The sequence below is a fragment of the Pygocentrus nattereri genome, chromosome 22 (genome assembly GCF_015220715.1).
Source record: "Pygocentrus nattereri isolate fPygNat1 chromosome 22, fPygNat1.pri, whole genome shotgun sequence".
Taxonomy (NCBI): Eukaryota; Metazoa; Chordata; class Actinopteri; order Characiformes; family Serrasalmidae; genus Pygocentrus; species Pygocentrus nattereri.
The window spans coordinates 1,979,314-2,004,390 of NC_051232.1; the positions used below are offsets into that span (position 1 = coordinate 1,979,314).

At 39.0% G+C, this 25,077-nt stretch overlaps 2 protein-coding genes across 4 annotated transcripts in view; one reads left to right on the top strand and one right to left on the bottom strand.

Moving 5' to 3' along the window:
• The first annotated feature begins 1,588 nt into the window (after nucleotides 1-1,588).
• Nucleotides 1,589-16,736, top strand: si:dkey-192k22.2. 2 transcript variants are annotated; one of them, XM_017685194.2, is made up of 12 exons: nucleotides 1,589-1,867; nucleotides 7,719-7,958; nucleotides 8,995-9,321; nucleotides 11,884-11,997; nucleotides 12,128-12,193; nucleotides 12,941-12,988; nucleotides 13,356-13,400; nucleotides 14,590-14,628; nucleotides 15,087-15,122; nucleotides 15,242-15,301; nucleotides 16,291-16,344; nucleotides 16,510-16,736. In XM_017685194.2, the coding sequence occupies exons 1-12, from the start codon at nucleotides 1,780-1,782 to the stop codon at nucleotides 16,563-16,565; spliced, it is 1,173 nt and encodes a 390-aa protein (XP_017540683.1). In that variant the 5' UTR covers nucleotides 1,589-1,779; the 3' UTR covers nucleotides 16,566-16,736. The 2 variants fall into 2 exon arrangements, with proteins under 2 accessions (XP_017540683.1, XP_017540684.1); XM_017685195.2 differs by having other exon boundaries at nucleotides 15,090-15,122.
• A 461-nt stretch (nucleotides 16,737-17,197) lies between these two features.
• The window catches only part of fam114a1 (family with sequence similarity 114 member A1), a 19,751-nt gene continuing 11,871 nt past the window's right edge, over nucleotides 17,198-25,077 (bottom strand). For both annotated transcript variants that reach the window (XM_037533068.1, XM_017685199.2), the window contains exons 8-13: nucleotides 24,979-25,064; nucleotides 24,580-24,783; nucleotides 24,002-24,141; nucleotides 22,169-22,241; nucleotides 21,158-21,211; nucleotides 17,198-20,165 (exon numbers count right to left, since the gene is read on the bottom strand). In XM_037533068.1, the coding sequence (XP_037388965.1) occupies nucleotides 20,040-20,165; nucleotides 21,158-21,211; nucleotides 22,169-22,241; nucleotides 24,002-24,141; nucleotides 24,580-24,783; nucleotides 24,979-25,064 (683 nt within the window). In that variant the 3' untranslated portion in view covers nucleotides 17,198-20,039. The remainder of the gene's footprint in view (nucleotides 20,166-21,157; nucleotides 21,212-22,168; nucleotides 22,242-24,001; nucleotides 24,142-24,579; nucleotides 24,784-24,978; nucleotides 25,065-25,077) is intronic.

A 25,077-nucleotide genomic window follows, 5' to 3' on the forward strand; every position in this document is an offset into this window, starting at 1 on the left:
TCCTGGGATGAAGCTTTTAGAGGCAACAAATGCTTCAGACATCTGGTTCCTACCACCACCTCACATTTCTGACTTGGCATCACAACGCTCTGTATGACTTAGTTTACATCTTCCCAACTTAGTGGAATTATCCATTTAAGCTGTTTACTTTCAAAAAGTGAGGAAACTCGTCTTCCTTGGACCTGGTGGTCAATGACGTAGTCTACATTGAGTTGCATCAGTACTACAGGAGATGGTGTAAAGGACATGGCAGGAAATACACACTGGAAATGCAGGATGTTACTCAGCATCAGCCAGACAGAGCTAGAAATACTCTGATTGCCAAATGACACATCTGCTTTTTTCAATATTTATGTTTAAGAATGAGTCACTCGACAAAACACTGCCTGTCGAACTGGACAATAAACAAGATATTTGAATCATATGACAAAGTGGGATGATTATATACATGAGTACACAATTATTAGCCCACATTTGAGCACCAACTTTGAGACATTGCAGTAGCACGTAATAAAGCAAATAACCACTTATTTCTTATTAATGCAGTGTAATCTTCGTATAAGGAGGCCCACTGATGGGACATGTCACTACGCAGTGCACTTTTCCTACAGTTTGCATATGTGGGGCCAAACTTTTGTTCCAGTCCATGCCTGACACACATGAAATCTAATCCCTAGCAAGTATTTCTTCTTGTTGGGAAAATGGGATTGGAAGAATAGCTCAACTGCACTGGCTTATAAAATTGAAGCTAGCAGCTGGCTATTAGCATGATGTCACTGGTATAGTGATAATAAGTGGCTATACAATGTAGTTAGCAACATTAGCATTTTGGACTGAGCTATTGTTTTAGATGTACTTGTCTTTCAGAATCCTTATAAAAGAGACAACTACATCATCAAGTGGCTGGAATGGTCATTGGTGCTCTGCAACAGCGAGTCCAAGAGAGCATAACTGGCCTCCTCCCTCTTCTCCCCATCACTGACCGTGATGCTAGCCAGTGCGAGCGTCTAATAGTCGATATAACAAAGCTAACAATTAGTGTTCTCCTCCAAGTGTGTTGAGCTGTCCTACAATGATGTGTCAGCATTAGTTTGAAAAGGTGCAGAGGCACTTCATATGTCTTGGAGGAAGCACATCCTAGATAGGAGGAGGCCTAACTAGTGGGTGGAGTTACTGTCCAAATAGTGAAGCGTATAGGATGGTGTATGAGGTTTCAGTGTTGGTTTTGGTGGACCAGTGGTCATGTGCACATTGAGCATGTGTGAACGGCATGTTTACCCTCAAGGAAAAAGACCACAGCACTAACCCTGCGTGGTTTTCCTGAGTTTGCCATTGCATCACCAGCAAGTACACAGTTACACAAACATGAGGCCACAGCTTCTACAACTCAGCATCAGTCATATCTGGTTAGCATAATAACACTGTCATAGACCTACGGCACTGTAGACATACGTATGCATCTGTGAAGCGAGTTACAGGGATGATTCACCTCAGTCTCTCTCTTTCTACGCCTGCCTCTTTTTCTCGCTCTTGCATACATTAGTGTTGAAACAGGAAGAAAGACAGGAAATCCAGTGGCGTAGTGGTTCTACTGTTTGTTGAACATGACATGCATTTGCGTGAGCAGTAGAGATACGTTCAAGTGTGTACCTTTAGCTTTTAGCATCTGTCTTGGTCACCGGATGACTGGACTAGACAGGACGAAAGGTGGGCTCTCTCACGTGCCTGTATGCAGGAAAGTGAGTGTGTGAATGACCTTTCCATCAACACGTGGTTTCCATGTCGAAAGCAACGGCTGTCAAGCTTGCTGTCCTCGTCTTCCTCGCCTTCATCATTTGCCTGCCAGAGTACTTTCCGTCTGACACAGGTAAGAGCGCCTGCCTATGAACACATGAGATGACCCCTTTATGAGCTTAAGGTTGAAGAACACTCTCAGACTCTAGCATCTGATCATAGATCATAGATAACACTGTTACATCACTTAATATTCCGTGTAGCTATTCGTACATCATGAATAGATGCCACTAACATTAATAGGTTTTAATGATTGTCACATCATAAACAGACTCCACTGTTACATCATCAAACTATCAGCTCCTAGAATTTAATCAATAGTGGTTGTTTAATCATATGTAATTGTAATCGTTACATCATCAAACAATCATATTCTATTATCTAATTGTTAGAGATTGTTACATCATAAACAGACTCCATTGTGACATCATCAAACGAACAGATTCTAATCGTTAGTGATTGTTGCATCACCCAATTATCCAATTAAAATTAGAATATATATATATATATATATAATATAAATATTAGTCTATAATCAACAAAATACAAATGTATATATCACTTTCAATTAAAGCAAAGGTTAAAATCCTACAGTCATTTATATAAGCTATAAATCATCACATACAAACACATTTATTTAACATTAGCACTACAAACAAGTACATTTCTAACACCAATTGTGTGTTCACATGTCTCTCAAGAGGGATGGAATGACCATAAAGGACAAGCTGCCTCAACTCGGCTAGCCAGTAATCACAAGTGCACACACGTGATGTATTTAATCGACTCATCTGTGAAATTGTGCAGTTCAGCATTTTTGATTTCTTTTTATTCAATTGCTCTGCTCCTGAGGTGTCCAAAGGCGGCCTCTGAGCAAACGTATGGTTTCATCATGCACGCACATACAGACAAACATGCACATATGCGTTATACATCCATCTGTCCTAACATTAAAACCACGTTTCTCCATTTCATCAGCTCCACTTATCATATAGATGCAATCTGTAGTTCTACAATTACAGAGTGTAGTCCGTCTGTTTCTCTGCATACATTGTTAGCCCCCTTATACCCTGTTTTTCAGTGGTCAAGACCAAAAGACCACCACAGAGCAGGGCAGCTGGAGTTTTTATACACCTTAGTGTCACTACTGGACTGAGAATTGTCCATAACAAAGTATGTAGAGAAACAAATAGTGAGAAGAACTATAGTCTCAAGTAATGATTCAAACAGGCTTTTTTTGTTGCCACTTGTGGAAGACTTTATATAGTCAGAACAAAACCTCATATCTCCAAAAAAGTACATACACAGGTGAAGGAAAAAATTCTTAACTTATTATAGGAGTTCAGGTAAAAACTATTTATTTCCAAGTCATTTTAGACCACTTAGTGCATTCAGTGTGAAATTTCCACGTGATGTAAAGAGCAGCTGGTGTTTGCAGATTATGCAATGAGTTTTGTTCTGACAGTGACGACATGATGATTACCTCAGTAAGTAAATGAGTACTTCAGTAAATAAAAATACCGTTATAGATAACAATTCTAACACTGCAGTACTCTGTATTCAGATCCAATTTTAAATATAAAATATAAGAACAGAAGTTGGCTTGTCTGAAAATAGCTTTGGTCAAACTTCGCTGTAACACCAGGGATGCAGAAAACTTTGATTTGGGGGTGCTAAAATTTTACACAGTATATATGTGACGTACCCAGTATGCAATGATGTGCAAATCATGTAAACCATGCTTTTAAAAGTAAAAGATACAAATACAACAGATCAAATGTTGAAACTGAGAAATTGTATTGTTTTTTAAAAATATGTGCCCATTTTGAATTTGATGCCAACAACTCATTCCAAAAAAGTTGGGACAGCAGCATGTTTACCACGGTGCTTCATCACTTCTTCTTTTGACAACACTCTGTAAGAGTTTGGGAACTGAGGAAATATTGTTGTATTTTAAAAAAGTGAAATGTTTTCCCATTCTGTTTAGATATAGGATTTCATCTGCTCAACAGGTCTGAGTCTCTTTTGTCATATTTTTCATTTCATCATTTCCCAAATGTTTTCAGTGGTGACAGGTCTGGATTGCAGGCGGGTCAGTTTAGCACCTGGACTCTTTTAATATGGAGCAATGCTGTTGTAATACGTGCTGAATGTGGTTTGGCATTGTCTTGCTGATGTAAGCCAGGCCTTGCCCAAAAAAAGATGTTGTCTGAATGGCAGCATATGTGGCCAAAACCTATATACATCATTCAGCATTAATGATGGCTGCACAGATATCGGCTTCACAGTCACCCATGGCATGCGTACTAATGCATCCCTATAACATCGTGAATATTGGCTTTTGATCTGTGCACTGATAACAAGCTGTATGGTCTTTAGCCTGGAGGGCACAATGTCCATGATTTCCAAAAAGAATTTCACAGGATACTTTTCCACATTCCCTCAGTCCATTTTAAATTAGCTTGGGCCCAGAGAAGGTAGCAGCACTCCTGGATCCTGTTTATATGTGGCTTCTTCTTTGTGTTTTGGAGTTTAAACTTGCATTTGTGGATGCAGTGATGAACTGTTTTCATAGACAGTGATTCTTAGAAGTGTTTCTGAGCTCATGCAGTGATTTCTACTACAGAATCATCTGTTTTTAATGCTGTGCCTTCTGAGGGCCCAAAGATCATGGCCAGCAAATACTGGTTTTTGGCCTTGTACCTTACAGACAGAGATTTCTCTAGATTCTCTAAGTCTTCTGATGTTATTATGCACCGTAGATGATGAAAAGCAAAAGTTTGTTGCTATTTTACATTGAGATTTTCTTGAATTGTTGCACTATTTGCCTGTGCAGTATTTTACAGCATGGTGAACCCCTCCTTGTCTTTATTTCTGAAAGACTCTTTTTCTACCCAATCATGTTAATAGCCTGTTGCCAATTAACCACCAGGTGTTTTTTTAGTCTTACACAACTTTTCCAGCCTTTTGTTGCCCCTGTCCCAACTTTTTTGGAGCGTATTATTGGCATCAAATTAAATTATTTTTTCAACAATCAATAAAATGTCTCAGTTTCAGCATCTAATATATTGTCCTTGTACTATTTTTCAATTAAATATATGGTTTAAATGATTTGCACATCACAGCATTTTGTTTTTATTTACATTTTTCACAGCAACCCAAATCCCTTTTTAGGAAATGGGGTTGTGTAATTTACATCAAACAGAACATCATAATGTGCTATAATATGGCATGAGATGTCAATATGCACATATAACTGACACATCAAACCTCTGACTCACACCATGCTCACTCTGTTCTCTTGTGACATCCAATCAGATTATTAAAAAGTGACATAATAACTGATTGTGTTGTGCCTATGGTCAAGCTACATGCACAATATTAGGCTGCTTTGGGGCTCAGAACTAGGCTACGACCCTGCGTACACTTTCCCTCCCTGCACCTCAACCTGCTTGTGGCTAAGCAACACGGCCAAAACAGCCAAACAATTGGCAAGGGGTTTTAATATTTTTAGCAGCAGCGGTAAAATAATTCTGAAATCTGGGGGTGCTGCATGCCCCCTTAGCACCCCTACCTTCCTCTTTCCTAAAACGCTAACTTAAAATGCCAGGAAGTGTCATCAGTTTTTCGTTACACCTAGACTCTTAAAGTGTGCCGTCTTGATATTAGTATTAAACTACACTGTTTTTATAATGTAGATGTTTTGTTCTGACATCACTTCATTGCCATACATAACAAATAAGAGACTAGATTGAAGTTTTACACAGGTTTTGCACAGCAGCACATTAAGAGTTTAGAGCCCATCAAAAAGGGCACCATTCATTTTGAGAGAAAAGGGCAGCCCCTCCATACCATTGGCTCCAAATGGAACACGGCTCATAGTGGGATGTGAAAAGGCATAAGATATAATAACATAATAAAAAGGTGAAATGGGATAAAAGCAATAACCCTGAATCCTGAAGGCCTTATTATCCTTAAAATCTTCCAGGTTAAACTGAATTTGGACATTTTACCCTTTACATTTTGAACAAAACATATTATGCTGGCATGTCTGGACTGCTGCAGATCAATACAAATGGTTTTCCAGTGGTTTTGAAGAAGGACAGGAGAGGAATAACAAACCCTTCTATATAGCATTTGGATCAATATTGAGAAGGAAAAGAACAGCATGTGGCTGTAGCAGAAGCCATGTGACAGGAAAAAAGAAAACTGCAATGCTCATGAAATGCGCTGCTAGTGTTTGTTGTGATGAGGGTTCATAAGAGGTGATCCTGCATTATGAGAAGCATGAATGAACACTGACAACAGGCCAGAACTCCCATGCAATATATAGCATAATATAAAGAATACAGAGTTTAACAGGTGCACTTACCCCTGTACCTGCGCTAACTGGCCATTTTATCAGAAACACCTGCCATATAGGCGCACTTTGTTTAACTGTAACTGACTGTAGCTTCTGTGTTGCTGTACAGTCGTTTAGATAGCGGGCCATTCTCAGCGCAGCAGTCACAATGACATGGTATTTGTGTGACAGTGGTAGCAGTCAAACTACATTAGAAACTCCTACCTTTAAGCTCTACTTTGCTTGTGAGAGTTAAAGACCACAGCTAATCTGCTGATGCAGATATTAGGCATCTTCTAGCCCTTCATCATGAGTCAGTTTCCAGCTACAGAGCTGCTCTTGGGTGGTGGCCCACTCTCAACATTGCAATGACACGTGTGTGTAATAGTTTAATGCAACATTGAAAATCTTTGGAAAAGTGCTGAAAGGATTCAGCAGCATGTTAGCTTGCTGTCCCCCTGGACAGCCAGAGCCTCAGGCCAGCGCACAGTGCTAATGACCGCCATGGGTACTAATAGTGTGAATGAGCCAAAATGACCCACACTATCTACCTGCTGTCTTTATGCCCTTCAGCAGGGCATTCACCCAGGAACATGTCTATGTGCAGGTCTTTAGCAGTCAAGATGAGAAAAAGCAGTTCCTATTGTACATTTAAAGGAACAGCTCATTCAAACGTGCTAATCATGCAAATGCTATTATGCTAGTTTGCAGATGTTAGCTTCAATTCACTGTTAGCCATGTTAGCTTATCTGTTTGAGATACTCCTTTCAACGCTTTATTAGGATGTGTTGGAACTGTACATTAACCAAATATATGTCACAAGCCATAGTAAATAGTACATTAGCTCATAATGTATGTTGGTTGTTGCGTTTTTATGACATTACTCTAACTGTTAACAGAGGTCTGTGGCTCGCAGTGATTGCATATTGAGGCTTCTCCTCTCATGTTCGGACATGTTTCTAGCAAATCTCATGACTGAGCAAATAGCAACAACCTGTAATAGACCTCTGAATGCGTCACTCTGTATTTGGTGTCGTGCCCATATTAACAACACCAGGTACAAGCAGTTTTCTCTATGACAAAAATAGTGTATTTTGTACTGTGGTAAAGAAAAAGGTTCCAAAGCTGACACGTTTTTGTCATGTGTACATTGTCCAGTTGAATGTCACTGGATCCCCTGGATGCTACCCACATGCTCCTGAGCACGAAAGTAACATTGCAAGAAAGGAAATGTACTATTTCACCTCAACACTGTTATATACCAGTACCAGCTACACAGACTATTACTGCCAAAGCAACTTAACTACCACATTGGACAAAGCTTATTTACATGAAGTAATTGGTGTGGTTATGTGTCAAAGTTATGATGTAAGTTCAGTGTGGAGCTGTGTTAGCTTGCATGTAGCATGTAATATTCATACTGGCTTCTTAACTACCTCGGAATTCAGAATATCCCGTGTTTGGGAGGAAAAATGTATATACAGTTTGGAACCAGCTAAAAGTTTGGCTCTACATACTCTAGACCACCGAGATGGGCATTTCTTTTCTATTTCTTTCCAAATTCATTGATCTTTCTCTCCAGATCCAGTGTTGCAGATCCCATTTTACTGTTTGTCCTTTGACCCCTGTGACCCTATGAGTGGACAAGGTCTTAAAGATGGACAGATCTGTCAGGAGTACAGGAATATAAGCAAGATTAACGCCCTATGCGAAGAGGAGACAAAAGAGAGCATGATCAGCCAAGACAAAGTGGTGCAGGACTGGTTTGTGTGTGAGACTGAGGCTGACCTATGGAGTCTCCATGACAACGCCTTGCTCTCAGGTGAGATCAAGTAGGATGTGTATGTATGTATGCACGTGTCCATGAGTGTGCCCTTGTGAACATGCTGTTTCTTTGTTGATCGCCTTGATGTTTTGTTTCTTTGTTCCAATTGTGGCCATTTCAAGATTAAAGCATAGTCATAAGACAACAGGAGATGCGCTGATCAGATGTGCTTAATAATTTAAACCACTGATTTATGTTGAAGTGTTATTAGCTGCTAAAATGCATTTGTTATAGTGGTATGTTAATTGTCTAGCATCACAAGGAGTCCAGCACCTTTTATTCTTTTATTGACAAATGCTGGCTTCCCCTAGCTTCTTAGTCATCTGGCTAACCACCAAGCACCTTCTCTGTGCTGAAAGCATGTGTTTTGCTAATAAAAGAGCAATTCACTAATGTCACAATGTGTTGCATCTTCCTTTGTATCTGAAGGTCATCTAGTCAATGAGTGACTGTAAAGGATAGTTTGGCTAAAAATGAAATTTACACCATTTTCCAAGCTTATAGCTGCTAACGTAGCATACATGTACAAACTGCATACCCAAATCACACTTGGCTGACACTACATGAAGCTGTGCAGTAAATTTAAATAATAATGTATGTGGTTTATGCTTTAAACATTTTATAGACACTACAACAAAACAACTGTCTTCATTTTGGTCATTTTTCAGTTTTTGGCATAATTTGAAAATACCTTGCCCTTAACATTCTATTCTAATTTCATGATGAATGGACCAAAACAAATGCCCAAAATGACTGGGAAAAAAAGTCTGGTTACGCTGACTTACATTAAATGTTAAGCTTGTTTCTCCTTCTCCTGTAAAGTTATAATTTTGAAGATACAGGGTTTCACTAGCAGCGATAAATTCAATCAGATGATAGTTGCTGTGTGCTAGCTTTATACACGCCAACTGAAGAAGTCAAGAAATATTTTTAAGAATATGTATAGAGTAATATGTTGCGTTTTATTTTGTGACAGAAAGTCTGTTTGATGAACAAAATTCAGAAATCTTGTATTTTTTGGTCTTTTTTCCAGAACTAGACGTGGTCTTGATGCTACAGGTCACAAATCAGACTTTCCAGAATGTGACCATGCATGGTCATTTCAACCAAAGTGGACTGCACATAGACACCTGCCTGAACTTCACTCTGTTAGACTGTTGCGCCCAAAGAGACTGCGCATATCCAAACAAAGTCAAGGCAAGCCCAACCTCCCACAAACCAGTTACACCAAATGGACTGTCCACAGTGCCTTCATCAGGAGAAACAGACTCTATCTCTAATCTCAAGTGTCAATCAAACAGAAGCCAGTGCCTCTTTCGCTATGTAGGATACAACGTTATCAAAACATCTACTAAGGAAGGTGAGCTATGTCTGATATTTGGGTCCATTATTTTAAAGGGCCATTATTCTACATTATATTTGTACATTTGTTCCTCGAGATTCCTTTATGATATCTGCGCTGATGTCTCAATTATCTTTCGCATGAACGCTTCACACTGTTGAGGTTGGCTTTACATGGTGAAACTTTCATGCAGCTAGTTTAGAAAAAAAAGCCAAGGCTCGATTCCCCGGCCAAGCAACCAGGGCCCTTTTTGTGTGAGTTTACATGTTCTCCCTGTTTCTTTAGTGTTTCTAACTTCTTTCTTGAAGTTGAGATGCTTGCAGCTGTTGAGTGTCACATGAGTTCCAGGACACTTTATGTAACTCAAGTGCAATTTAGTTAAATGTAGATTTAAGGCGACTAAAGTTTCACTGTGTAAAGTGAACCTTAGAATTAAACAGGCTGTTCTGGTTACTGTTGCTGTAAGACAGGTATATGTCCATGACTGGTATATATCCTGAATGATGCCTCATTCAAAAACAAGCCTGGCCTGAAACACTCCCTATAACTTCAGTGTGAATAGGTGGGGCTAAACTGCTGATAGATATATAAACACACTGGTTTCTGTAACAGTTGCAAACATTTAATAGGTACATGGGACTTTCTTGGGACATAGTGAAGACACCAGAAAAGATGTCCTGTGGGACGCTACAAAACAATGTCGTTAAGGACGTTATTTTGTTCGCTGGGTTAATACCTCAGTGCAGCAGTTCACATAAGAAACCACACCAAAGACATGCTGGAATTTTAAAACCTGCATCAAAGAGATTTGGTTTGAGTAACTGGCCAGTACATATCTATTGAATGAAACACCATTTAGATGGTTTGTTTGCCAAGTAGGACTTCATAGTGCATTGTGAACCGAAATCAGTAGCTCTACACCATTGGCTTTCCTTTGCTATGAAAGGTTGTCTTTGTGTTTCAGAACAGTGAGCTGAAATTGCTAATAGTGGCTCAAGACAATACCCCAGACATTCAATACCAATACAGTCCTTCTTATCGTCTCTCTCTTTCTCTCTCTCAGTCCTTCCCTATAAATCGAGTCTAAAGGTTAGCCGAGGCCATCTTTTATCCCGTCTATTGATTCTGGCAGGATGGAAGACAGCACCACTTTATATTTCGACTTCACCACTGATAAATATATTACTGCAATATATCATTCTGCTCTGCTAAGAGTTGGCCTTCTTCAAAGCCACAAATCCTTACAGAAGGTCCAGGCTGTCCGAGTCATTTGGGGTTATTAAGTTACTGTGGATCTGGGGGACTTAGCGATAACAGCGTTAATCTGAATTATCAAAAGAAGATCTTTATGTTGTAGTCGCCATATTAAAACCTTGAAACATTGTACCTTATTACATTATGATTTCAATGTAAGAATGTTTAAAATCTAAGATTAGAATAATTCTTTAAGGCACTGGTTTTGTTACAACAGCTACGAAATTGAAAGGGAATTAGACCAATTTTTCAGAAGAATAACTTTGCCAAGGAAAGCGACGGCGTAAGAGTTATGTATAAGACTAGTAACTAATTAACTATTTAAATAATTTAGAACCCTATACCCTAATCAGCTACTTTAAAAGGGAATTTTTCACATTTTCTGTACATTCTATTCTGTATGATATGAACAAAGACATTCGGCGTGGTTTTATGCGAACTGCTCAGTCCTAGAAAGACTTACAGAGTATTGTTCACGGCGGTGATGGGAGCCTTTAAAAGCTCCCCACATGAAATGGAATGAATATGCTGCCTTTAAACTCCACCCAGCCAAAAAAGACAGCAGAGACAAGCATATGTTGTGTTTGTGATGCTGGTATGCTGCTCAACCAGCATGACCATGCTGGATAACCATTATAGACCAGTTTAGACCAGCATAAACCAGCTTAGATGGCCTGCGCTGTTTTTTCTTCAGCAGGGCATTCATGGTGGAGGGTGGAGGGTGCAGTGTGTAATGAGGCAAAATAGAAAAGGTATTTTTTAGATTTACCACTATTTTATCATCATTAGCATTACATACAACTCAGAAGACACATGTAGGGTGACTGTTCGTTTTGAATAGTGAATAAAAGTGTTTACACACTTTGATGTCTTCACAGTGGTGGTGATAGGAACCAGGAGTCACCATGGCTACAGCACTAATATTTTATTTATTATCCAAGACCACTAGTAACCTACATGTGTAGTGTTGATGGTAGTAAAATAGTGGTAAATATGAGAAATGAGACTTCTTTGGGGACTATTTTACCTTAGAACGCCCTTCATGTACCCCTCCACAATGAACGGATCAATATAAATTGGTTTTATACCAAAACCTTTATCACAAAACTACTGTAAGACAGTGTCTCAGGTATTAGGCAGAGTGTTCACAACCATTCATGTAATAACGTACTGTGAGGAAGCTTTTAGAGGTGGACATCTAGTTCCTTAAACACCACTGTAAAGAAATTGGCAGGTTTCTCTAGAACATAACATCTCACACCAAACCACTCTGAGTGACTTTATTGATGTTAACTCACTCTGTCTCTCTGCTCTTTGTGTTGTCAGTGAGGTGGTGGGGTTTTGGCGCTGCTGTGTGGATGATTCTGGTACTCATTGTGGTTGTAGTGGTCATGCTAAGTGTCTGGGCTCAGGTCTGCACAAGCAGAAGCTGCTTCCATGGTAAGTCTGTTAACCTATCGCAGAAGCAGTACAGCTGAGGAAGACACAAACCACAGCTGAATGATCAACATTTCCTTGGCTTCATCTTTGGATGCTGTGAAAGGACTGTCATCTTTCTCTCTTTCTCCAGCACACTCGGCACCGGTTTCAGTCACTGCCCGTCGGCCTAAGAGCTTCTCCAAACGAAGAGTTAAGTGTGAGTACAGCAAAAGCACAGGAATCACTTCAACATGTTGGTGACCAATCTGAGCAGATCTGAGACCAGTCCTGCTGTTACTGCCCATTTATCCTTTTAAATGGCCAGAGCCAAACAGTGGGCCCAAGTTGTTATTACATTATTCTATAACCCAAGAAAAGCTCAGCCAGTTTGCACTGAAGTCTCTGAACTTGCTGAACCACAAGCCTTGGATTGTAGTAAGCCTGGGATTTTAAGGGGTTAAAGGGTCCATATCTTACATTATTCATGTATTTAAAATTTTCCCTCTGAGGTCTGTCTATGATTTTGTGGCTTTATGGACCAAAACAACCTAATTCATCTTTGCACGATCATTTTCTAGCCTCTCTTCATGTTATTAGCTGACTAGCTGTCTAGTTTTGTAGCTTATCCAAATAGCAGGCCAAGCTAAACACTACACACTTAAAAAAAAGGTTCTTTCAAGGCTCTTTAGTAAAGTCAGCAGTTCTATTTAGAACCATGAGTTCTATATAAAATCATTTGAAGGCTTTAATTGTTCTTGCATGGTGAAATGGTTCTTCTGACTGAAGGAGACTGTGTTGAATATGGTTACATATAGAATCTTGGCTCTATATAGCACATATTGTTATGATGTCAAGCTTGTAACAGTAATAAAAGTTTTATGATGCCTTATTCATTTTATTCAGAGCCATTTTCTGTTGTGTTGGTAATGCTGATCTATAATTCTGTAATTCTGTTGTTTTTCAGCTTTAGGTGATTTGCCTGATATTTCCCTCTCAGTATGGAGCACAGAAGGTATGTACATGTGCGCCTGCTGGCATTTGGTTTGTTGACATGCCTTTTTGCACATATAGTGGTAGTGCAGAATGGAGCTACATGAATGAGAACTTGTCTTTATCCCTCTTTTGAAGGGTTTGAAAACTTTCATCTATCCCCTCCAGGCATTTTACAGCTTTCTGAGCTCAAACAATAAATAAATAAATAAACACGTTCAATCTACCTTGAGGATTATATGAAAAGAGGGCACCAAAGTTTTTCTCTTCTTCTGATGCTAGAAGTTTTGGAGAACAAAGGTTCTCTGAGGGCAGAAAGCATGATTGTTACGTTACATCTAACAGCCATGTAAGCCTTTAAAATGTCTCTGTCATACATCTGTCCTCAGATGAAGAGCTGTTCTTAGAGAAGATGCCAAAGGATTACTCAAGAGGTAAAAGAAGAAGGTTACCCTTTATAAGATTGTGCTGGGCTTTGTCCCAAAATGCCACTCTAGCTTTGACATTTTGATGGACATATATGGAGAACATTGTTGGTCTCCATTTGCTACTTGGGCAGTGATGTTATTCATAATTTGCTGGTGTCAGTCTGACTTTTTTGTTCTTGTCAAATATCACAATCTTGATTCCACTGTTCACACAGTGGCCAGTTTATTGGAAACTCCTATCCTGAACTTCCACTCTGCTGGTGTACAGTTAGACACTGCAGTCCATCTGTTGAGATATAATTTGTGCTCATCCTCTTGTCCCTCACCAGTGGTCAGTTTCTGACCACAGAGCTGCTATAAGCTGGACATTTTTGGCTGGTTCACCACCCAAATAATACCTGGTCAATGATGGTGTTAATAAATTGTGCAGCAACAGAGGGGCTGTGGGTGTTTCTAATAAAGTGGCCAGTGAGTGGACGTATAAGGTGGGTGTTTCTGATAAAGTAGCCAGTGAGTGGACGTATAAGGTAGGTGTTTCTGATAAAGTGGCCAGTGAGGGAAGGAAAAAAGCTAGGTGTTTCTAATAAAGGGGCCAGTGAGTGGACGTATAAGGTGGGTGTTTCTAATAAAGTGGCCAGTGTGTGGACGTATAAGGTAGGTGTTTCTAATAAAGTGGCCAGTGAGTGGAAGTATAAGGTGGGTGTTTCTAATAAAGTGGCCAGTGTGTGGACGTATAAGGTAGGTGTTTCTAATAAAGTGGCCAGTGAGTGGAAGTATAAGGTAGGTGTTTCTAATAAAGTGGCCAGTGAGGGGAAGTACAAGGTAGGTGTTTCTAATAAAGTGGCCAGTGAGGGGAAGTACAAGGTAGGTGTTTCTAATAAAGTGGCCAGTGAGTGGAAGCAAAAGACAGGTGTTTGTAATAGTGGCCGTTATGTGCAACTATATAGTGGGTGTTTCTAATAAAATGGCCAGTGAGTGGTAGTGCAAGGTAGAGTGGCAAGAAGATATAGTTGGTAATGTTGCTTAATGAACTCGAATCAAACTTTCAGAAGAAGTTTCAGAGGAACTGCAAAGCATTGATTTAGAGAGTTGTCTGTACTGACGTCTTCTTTGGCTTCCAGTTCTGGAGGGCTAAACATTCCCTAGTTCAGTGGACTTTTCTTCTGAACTAAAAACTTGTTTCATTTTTTCACAGAATGCCTCCATTTGTCACATCAGGAAATGTACAAGCGAGGTAAGAGCCTGGCTGTGGGAGCAAACTAGCATTGGTCTTGCAAACACTCACAGTCTTATACCATTTGAGGCATTCCTTTAATTCTGAGATATGCAGTGAATGATTTGTGTCAAAGACTTGACTGAATTGCACTGTGGCCTGAAATTCATACTGTAACTCACGCCTCCTTTTATACTGGCTTAATGCTTTTTAATTAACAAGGTCTAGGAGAAAGGAGGACACATCTGCATACCATCATTTTATCCATTCATTCTCCTTAGAAGTACACGGAACAGTACAGATGTATGAGCTTTTGTCTATGGCCAGCCACTCAGGGTGCTTTAAAACTGAGAGCAAATATTAGATCTTTTTTGGCAGTTAATAAAGCCAAAGCTGTTAATTATGTGAGGAACTTATATATTTATATATTTTGAGGAATTTATAATTTCTCTGTTAAATTTATGATTTCTCTGTTAAAGCAGGACTGTCCCCTATTCATGAGGTGTCTTTGACAGGTATGAGTGCTTTACACATATACATGTTTATGCTCAAAAGATTTGTATATTGTTTTGTATTTTCCATGATATTGTGAAATTAAATTAAGGTCGTGGGAAATTGTGTGTTTATTATTCAGATGTCTCTTTGGATGAAGATTATGAAAAAAAGAAGTCTGAGAATATAGTAACAGAAGAAGGTAAGTAAGCATTAAAAAGATATAGGCATGTTATGAAAATCTTGCGAAGGACCATGAATTATTAAAATCTCTTGTACCCCAATACAACTTTCTATTTAATAATTTACATTACATAATGAATAGCATGTAATTGTCTTGCTGCAGCAGTTTTACTCGTAGGAGCATCTGCCAGCCTAAATAGTCTCACATATCCAAGCTGGCAAATTTACACCATACAGAAAGAAACAGTGAACGGAAAACCCAGCACTGGGGATATGACTCAACAAACCAGGGACAAGCTTAGTTAGTTCACTGTTTTCAACTGTCTTACAGTCTTTAACTTGCTCTTTACAGTAATGTGCATTATTAATGGCGAATGTGGATGTATGCATGTAGTTAACTTTTAAACAATACGGTTATAAAGGGAGCTATGCCAAGCTTAGTTACCTGTCAACACAGTGAAAACCTCAAATTAGCATATACACTTACTGGCCACTTTATCAGAAGCCCCTCCCTTGTAGCTCCACCTTGCTTGTGTTTGGCTAGAAACTGTAGTGGGAAGGTATTGATGAAATTTGGGATGGACTACAGTCTGTAACTGTACATCTATACAATGGATCAATAAGGAAGGTGGGCCTCATTCAAGTGGGAGGTATAAGGTAGATGTTTCTAATAAAGTGGCCAGTGAGTGGAAGCACAAGGTAGCTGTTTCTAATAAAGTGGTCAGTGAGTGGAAGCACAAGGTAGGTGTTTCTAATAAAGTGGCCAGTGAGTGGAAGCACAAGGTAGGTGTTTCTAATAAAGTGGCCAGTGAGTGGAAGCACAAGGCAGGTGTTTCTAATAAAGTGGCCAGTGAGTGGAAGCACAAGGTAGGTGTTTCTAATAAAGTGGCCAGTGAGTGTTCATCTAAAAAAGTAATAATTCTAATACATCTTCTAATAATTGTAAATGTAGAAAACATTACTGGTATAACAGTTCTACTAAGTTTTGTACTACCTTTTGTTGCACAGGGTCAGAGGATTCCCTGAACTTTCACCAAGCACCAGCCCACACACAGTCCTTACGTAAGTGACTTTTCTCTGCATATACACTACAGAATCTGCAGCACGTTGAATGAATGAATTAGTCTAGAATTAGATTTGCGCTGAAGGCCATTTTAAATCAGTTTAAATGCATGCTCATTAACATCAGTTCTATGTTGTAATGACTCTTTCTCGCTCTCTCTCTAGCTTGCCTGCATCATCGCAGTCACCCCTCTCAGAAAGACGAAGAGGAATCAACATAAATGTGAAAGGATGTTCGGCCATTGTGAAAAACTGATTTACACTTTCCATTTGTTTTCATTTTAGCTAAAATGTAGTACTACGCAAAAGAAATCGGCAAGATTTTTTTCCACACCTCAAAGTCCAGTCTTAGAAGTTGGTTGCACTTTCTGCTTCTCATGATCAGAGTAATCCAAAACACATTCAGTGATGTTGAGGTCTGGACTCTGGCGTGGTCAGTCCATTGTTCTGAGAAGACCAGCAGCTCCTTTGTTTGAAGTGTTTGTACTTACTTCTTGTGAGCTACACATCTATTTAGAGTCATAGTGTTGGGTTGCTTTCTCACAGTGGAAGGATGGACAGATACACCTCTGGATTCAGGTGGAACTTGGTTTTCTCCTCCCTCTCTAAAATGAAAGGCTCGGTTTATTTAATGGGAAAAGTGTTGGTGGTCTACCAGGTCTTTCAGGTGGTTGTTAGGAATCGTTATATCTTTTCACTTTGACCTTCCTTATACCAGCAGATTACACCTCGTTGTCTCAGAAATATCCTGCACATTAATAACATGTACTAATAGCAAATTTAATTTAAAAAGGATGGCTTTTGCACAGTACTGTAGATTTTAGAGACAATTAATAATAAAGAGAAACAATCATTAATGTTTGTCATTTTATTGATGTGAAAGGCATGAATGGTCCTAAGCAAGGCAGATATCAGTTACAAACACCTTTAACCCCTTTTACAATATTTAATAAAGCACTTTGGTGGTTTCCCTTCTTATGTAATAGCGCACAATAGGCTTAGATTGTTGGGAAACATTAAGTAACATCTAAATAGTAGTTTCAAAAAATATATTTACATTTTCTGATATTGCCCATAGCAACTCACCAAAGTGAAGGGCCTTAGTCAAGGGCAGAATAGCAGTAACCATCAGCTGGGGTCAAATGCTGTGAGTCAAAGCCAAGATCTGTGGTCATACGGTTGGCTCCCACTATTGCTGGATGGCCACCAGCATAAAGCACTTGTGGAAGTAAACGAGGCCAAACTAGATCATTACTGGAACACTCTAGTGTCGAGCTAATCTCTATCTGCTGCACCTGTATTATATAAGCGATTACAACAGACAATAACTTCTCTATTGCCTCCCAGCAAAAGTTTGGGCACCCCTGGTCAAGTCATTTTGTCGATTTTGCACATTTTTATACACAATTAGACATTGGAAAAGTGGCCTGTGGCACATTTTATAGTTTCCAATATTAAACTAATAAATAGAAATTTGGCATCAAATTAAAAAATGTAATCCACCATTGGCTACAAATACAGCGGACAGAGCTTAGATTAAAAAGACTGAGGTGTTCCTCCAATACATAGGAATACACATTAGCAAACAGTGAAGCACTTTGGTGAATCTTACATCATTATATGCAATTCTTATTTTGCTCAGAGAGAAAATAAAACATCAGGTGAGGTACAGCTGTAACCCTTCATTTACTCATACATTAATGCTGCAGATCCAAATTTAATAACGGGTTACAGACTGAAATGTCACTACACGTGGAATGTCTTTCTTTTCTGGCTGTTTTAAAAGCGCACAGATTTTTCTATGCTTTGCTATTTGACTACGAAGCTAATCAAACTAGCCAAAGTCGCAATCAGTGTTCATGTGCAAATGCTGCCACAAGCAGAAATCCCAAATATCAATTTTCTGACATTTGCATTAAATCATTATTCAATCAGTGCAGACGGTGGCAGATCTGCCAGGGCTTTGCCCTTCAATCAAGCTGGGTGACATATTATGCAGATGTAGCATCCATTCACTTTGTTTCATTTCCGGCTGTTGTGTGTGCCAGATTTATGAAGCAATTGACTTGCTGTAGCATTGCTCGCAGAGTTATAGGCCACGGGAGGTTTATTCCAGGCATTCATTTATGCAGAATTTGTCTCAGGCTAACTGAAATTATTTTTGTGTAGTTCTCTATGTGGCTCTAGAATTCAGACCATTTTGATCTATTAATTATGGTTAAGCTGGCTTTACACAGTGAAAGTTTCAGTTGTGTGTTGTCAGTTGCCTGCAACATAATTACTGTGCAACCTGCCGGTTACACAAAACAATTCAAAGTAATCAAAGTTGCATGCAACAATTTCAGTTCCTCCACTAGTTAACTACATTAGCAGCTTGTATGTTTTGATACCCTGTATCGTTTTTGCTTTACGGTCATCCGCAAGCTGTAATTCTTTATACATCTTTTCCAGCTTGCGTTGCCATTCTTCTTCTCAAACTGTTGTTCTATGGTTCTTTGCTATATATGTTTTTGTTTTGTTTTGTAGCTCTATATTTTAAGCCTTTAACTAGCCGTTATAGTTAGAACTGATTTGATGCATCACTCATCCAGTCCTAAAAGCAGTTCACTGAGGACGGCATCCTGGTCCCCCCTTCTGTGAGCAGTCATCTAAACAGCTGCTAGCGTTAGTTACAGAAATGTTAGCTTTGAGAAACTTACATTTGTTACATGTGTTTGTCAGGAAACTGACAAAATGGACCACAAGGGGAAAGTTTGGAACTTTAAATTGGCTTGGAAAAGCCGTTACGAAAGCCCAGGTGGGTGCTAAGGTATTGCAAGGCCATTTCTATGATATCTCAAGTGATGAAAAGGTGATGTTAGGATGTAGCTTGGCCATTGCTATAGTAATTTGCTGCTCTGCCATTGGTATGGTATCCCAGGTTGTTACTAATGTGTGTATGTGTGTGCTGGTATGGATGTGAGCCTCTGTTTAATGTATATGGGGGCAGTGTGAGAGATATCCTTTGTGACATCATTTGCGATGGTTAGATTTGAATTTTCTCAACATTCCTGTTTTCTGTTTTTTCCATTATCAGCAATGCGAGTTGCTGTTTCACAAACAGCTGGGTTTAAAGCGAGTTTCAGGACACTTTTCAACTCGAGCGCAGTTTAGTTTCATGCAGGTTTCAAGCAACTCCGGTTGCATGAAAGCTTGACTGTGTAACGTTAGACACCATTATTACATCGCAATGCAAACAAAAATTCAATGTGAATCAATGTAAGGATCCAAGTTGAAAACACTGGCATAGGCTTGAAACTCCTAATTGCTGTCCCTTTCAAATAAAGGCAGCGTAGTTATTTTGGTTAGTGTTCAAAAAATTCGTAATGGATTTGGTTTGTGACTTGAAGGCAAATGCACTGCATAGCACTCAATTTCATGTCATTACATTATAATACAATCAGTCACTAGTGTCTGCATTTGTTTATACAGTAAATGAACACATTTAAAGATACTATTATAGGACTGACACTAGAGCATCCTAAATAAGTTATTATAATAAGTCTATATTATATTCTGAATTAGCTGTTCTAAATATCTCTAAGTGGATTGCTTAACTGTACACGAAGGCATTGCAAATTGCAATTTTTGCAGATTACAGAAGAAAGCAACACACACTAACATACATGAGTCACGCACACATACGCAGGAGGAGGTCAGTCTGTAGGAGCTGGTTCTGGGTCGGTTTTAGCTGGAGTTTGGCTGGTCTGAATGTAGGAAATCTGCAGAACAGGCAGCAGCAGCTGGAAAGCATTATGAATATATGTAGTGCTGTTGGAGCCCTGTGGAGACAGACACACATATGCATATGCATGTGTAATATGTAAATGTTATATACATACAGATTTCAGCAACTGGAAAAAGCAGCAAACATATTAAACCAAATGTACACAGAATTCTCAACAAATAAATATATCACTTTTTTTCAGTATTCAGTGTCTCCACTCTTTGCCTTTATTACAGTTTCCACTCTTTTTAGAAACCTGGTATATTTTTTCCACACCTCCAAAGTTCAGTCTTAGAAGTTGGTTGCATTTTCTGCTTCTCACAATCCAAGTTAACTCATACCCCTTGAATGATGCTGAGGTTTGGTCTCCAGCAGCTTCTGGTTTGATAAGTACATCTTGATCATTTCGGCAGTGGACGCAATCCTGATTCATTTCTTCTGAAACTGTTTCCAGGAGGTAGTGCATGATGTATTAAAATATCAGCATTCATGATGCCTTCAATCTAAAACAAATCACCAACTCTGGATGTTGTTACACTTGCGCTCATCATCCACCGTACTTGACTGATGGTTGTAGAAATGGTCCAAGGAGACTTTTGTCGCTTCTACAGCAAAAATACTTCCTTTAGTTACTTTCTGAGATCTCAAACTTAGACTCATCAGACGATTAAACATTCCTCTCCATCTCAGATATCCAACTGTTCTTGTGCAGATGTTTTTTTATTTACTTCCTTTTCTCAGCAAAGGCTTACTGACAGCTACACATCCATTCAGACTCATAGTGCTGAGTTGTCTTCTCACAGTGGATCTGTGGATTTTAATAGATCTGAGGCAAGAGTAGAGCCTTAGCTGCTTAGTTTGATGCTAGCCCATTATTTTGGTGGTCTACCAGATCTTGCAGGTGGTTGGAGTCCTGTTTTCTCTGTATCTTTCAACTATTGTTTTACTCCAATTTTGGAAACTATTTTTCACTCACTTCTTCTTTTTTTATGCAAGTGGAATCTCATATCTAATCTCAGAAATCACCTTCACCATTTTCATGATTACCTCAAACAACACGCTGTTTACCAAAGGGTTCAATTCTTCTGCTTTCCTCTGGCTCTGAATGTGGAGGGAGAGAGAGAGAAAAACATCAAGGTGTATACAAAGAATCAAGAATGTTAAGCTCACCCTAGTCTTTCTGCTGCATTCAAGTCACACTGTGGATTCCATAGACAATTATTTTAGACAGAAAAATACAGAAGAAGTACACGGAGTGCAATTAGAGATACCCCTGGTAAACATTACTTGGGTAAAAGTAGAATATCTGTACTTGAGTTCAATTTGTGGCTGCAAATAGGAGGCAAACCTCTCTGTTTAATAGAAAATGGAATTCATTAAAATTTCACTGAAAACTCTTGGGATATTAGAGTTGCACGAATTCAGATTTGCTAAAGTCGACAGTTATGTGATGAAAGTTGAGCCAACATTGACTAATCACTGACGACTTCATGAACAAAACCACAGGAGAAGGGCATACTTTGCAGCCAGTGACTTGTAAATGTAACTTTTAAAATCGGTGGCAAAACGAAACTCCATGGCTCATGAGAATGTGATATGCCCTTTCCATCGAGCCCTGGATTGCATTGCTAGCCTTTAGGGAACCTCCCAAATTTGTATCCCACTTAGGCACACCCTAGGCATCTTTGCCGAGACGCTTGAAAACAGCAGAGGTCTGGAGACCCGGAGAAATTTAGAGCATAATTTGACTGGTCAGAGGTGCTCAGGCCTAGTTATATTTGCTAAGCTACAATTGGACAATTTGGTATTTAGGGGTGTGGTTTAGCTAAAGATGTGCCTTGGTTGGTTTGCGTCAATTTGAAAATTCTTCATATAAACATTGTAAGCACAGCAGAACACGCCAAAATTCTTGCCTGTGGTAACTGATCATACAACACCAACTCGGCAGATAGAGACTGTAGAAATATGCCGAAGCGCTCGTTTAAACATAGAAGACAACAGAAAAGCACTGGAACGTGGTTTGTGTCGACTGAAACTGATGTCTGATCAGTTACTCACCCCTACAGTCAGAAGTGTATCAGAGAACCTGCGCGCCATGCAGCCCACCTCCTTACACATAGCACAGGTCAGCCTGAAAGGCAAGAGCTTATTTAGAATACTTTTATGTAGAATACTTTTATGTAGAATACTTTTATTTAGAATACTTTTATGTAGAATACTTTTATGTAGAATACTTTTATGTAGAATACTTTTATTTAGAATACTTTTATGTAGAATACTTTTATGTAGAATACTTTTATGTAGAATACTTTTATTTAGAATACTTTTATTTAGAATACTTTTATGTAGAATACTTTTATTTAGAATACTTTTATTTAGAATACTTTTATTTAGAATACTTTTATTTAGAATACTTTTGAACACTGGCACTATAGTAAAAGTGAATGGGTTTCAGTTGTGCACACAAAATCACAACAATGCTTTTCTTGACACATTATTGTTATGACTTTGCGACCCTGAGGGCCCATCGTGATAAAAGTTACTGTCACAGCTACTACAATACCACAAATGTGTCTGAAGTCACGAACAAAATACAGCACTGATGCAACACATTCGGCAGACTGTGCTGGACAGAGCTTGCAAGACAAGAAGCAAAGCGCTAGTAAAGTGGAAAGCTCCAGTTCCCCTCAAAACAAGATGTAACACAGCTGTATGAGAGCAAGAGGTGTACAATAAGAAAGGATGTGGAACATGCAGCTATGATTGCCATCAATGGATATTGGTAATGAAGATTAACAACTGTATGCACCTTATTGTCATGTGGTGGTTGGTCAGTGTAGTGGTTAACACCTCTGTCTTCTACACTGTAGACTGGGGTTCAATCCCCACCTGTCAAAACTCCCTACACTAAACCAATAAGGGTCCTTGGGCAAGACTCCTAACACTGCCTTGGCCTGCCTATGTAAAAAAAAAAAAAAAGATCAAATTGTAAGTCTCTCTGGATAAGAGCGTCAGCCAAATGCCGTAAATGTCCACACTGCGATCACAGTTAATAAACAAATATAATAATGTTAATAAAATAAATATGAAGTCCGGTATTGCTTGTAGTTTTCATTGCATACCTAGTTTATCTAATCACTGCTCCATTATGTTAACCATGTTCTTCAAACTAACAGGATATTAACTACTGTTTTCGAAGTAAAATGTTTGTTACTTCTTTCTGCATTTATTCTAATGGTATATGTTTTTTTTTCATGCAAATCAATACTTACTGACAAGATAAATTGTATTTAGGTGCCTAAGACTTTCGCATTTATAAATATATAGGTTTCTGAGCCAATCCCATCTCATGATCATAATGTATACAAGATGATACAGCCACAGCAAGAGCTTATCCAGCAGGTCCAGGAACATGAAGAGAAAGGACCAAGCAGGCAAAGTAGCATGAATAATATATATGACTAATATAATATAATATAATATAATATAGTATAATATATATATATATATATATATGTATATATATATATATAGCTGCTGTTGGCAGAAAACCTCTCCATTTTTGTCATTTTTCAGTTTTTGACATAATTTCAAAGGACCTTTATATTGTGTGTAAATTTCATGATGAATGGAGCAAAAGAAACGGCCCAAAATGACTTAGTGAGTGAAAAGATGTCTGGTTCCATTGACTTGCATTAAAACTACAGTGTGTTTTTTCTTTCTCTTGAAAGTTCCAATTTTGGAGATACAAGTTTTCTTCCGACAACAGATATATACATACACATACATATATACACACACACACACACACACACACACACATACACACATACATACATATATATATATATATATATATATATATGCACGCACGCACACACACACCCCCACCTGGACAGTATTTTGGCCTGCTGGACTGCTGGTTTCTCGACATCTTGTCCATGCAATATCAGTTCAGCCACTTTATGGAGCTGCTCTATACTACGAGCGGTCACCTCCGCAAGACTGCCTACCGAGGACATATACACACTCTGGACACACACACACACAGACAGAGAAGTCATTCATGTAGACATGTTCAAAAGTTTGAAATAAAATTAAAACCACACTGGCTTTAATCTAATGTGCTAGTCCTGCGCAACAAATAACTAGTAGAAATAGGCATCTAATATAAATAAGTAGCATCATGACAATGACCAAATCTTTTATTGCGGTTTATGAAATCACAATATTGTATTAAGGAAATATACTTGTAGTGTCTGATGTCTTTCTGAGTGGAAAAATACTTTTTACTAAATTTCTTTTTTCCACATTATTGGCAGAGCTTAAAATAATTGGATGGTAGTGCATGCAGAGGAGTACATTAATGAACAGGTAACTCCCATTTCCAAAGTAAAATCCTCGTGTCAGTTCATGACCTGCTTTGGCCTTGCCTGCAAACAGCTACAGCCCCGCATACTGGCGCTCACCTCCAGTTTGTTGGGGGAGCCGTTATCTGCATTTCCGTTCTCGACTTCTTTCTCACTCCCTTCTTTGTTCTCTCCTTCTTCTAATCCTTCAGTGGTGGAAGGGGCAGAGCTGTCTTTGCTCGCCTCCTCGGTTGCCTCCTTAGCAACGTCGGTGGCAGCGGGCTTCTCCACCTCTTTCACCCAATCGTACGCCTTCACACGGGCCTACAGCACAATGAGGGGCATGAGTTACAACCAGAGAGTGCTGGAGGCTGCGTCTGTGTACATCTAGATGAATTCTAGATGAGCCCACAGGATTACTTGACCTGAATATTAATAGCATAAGTATACGGAGATGAGAATATACAGAATATGAGAAGCAGAGAGAGAGAAAAAGAGAATGAGAGAGACCGAGTGTACCTTGTTCAGTTTGTCTGGTGTAGCAGCAACATGTAGCTCAAAGAGCAGCTCTGTGAGCACACTGACAAATTCTTCCCCATCAGCAACTAAACAAACACA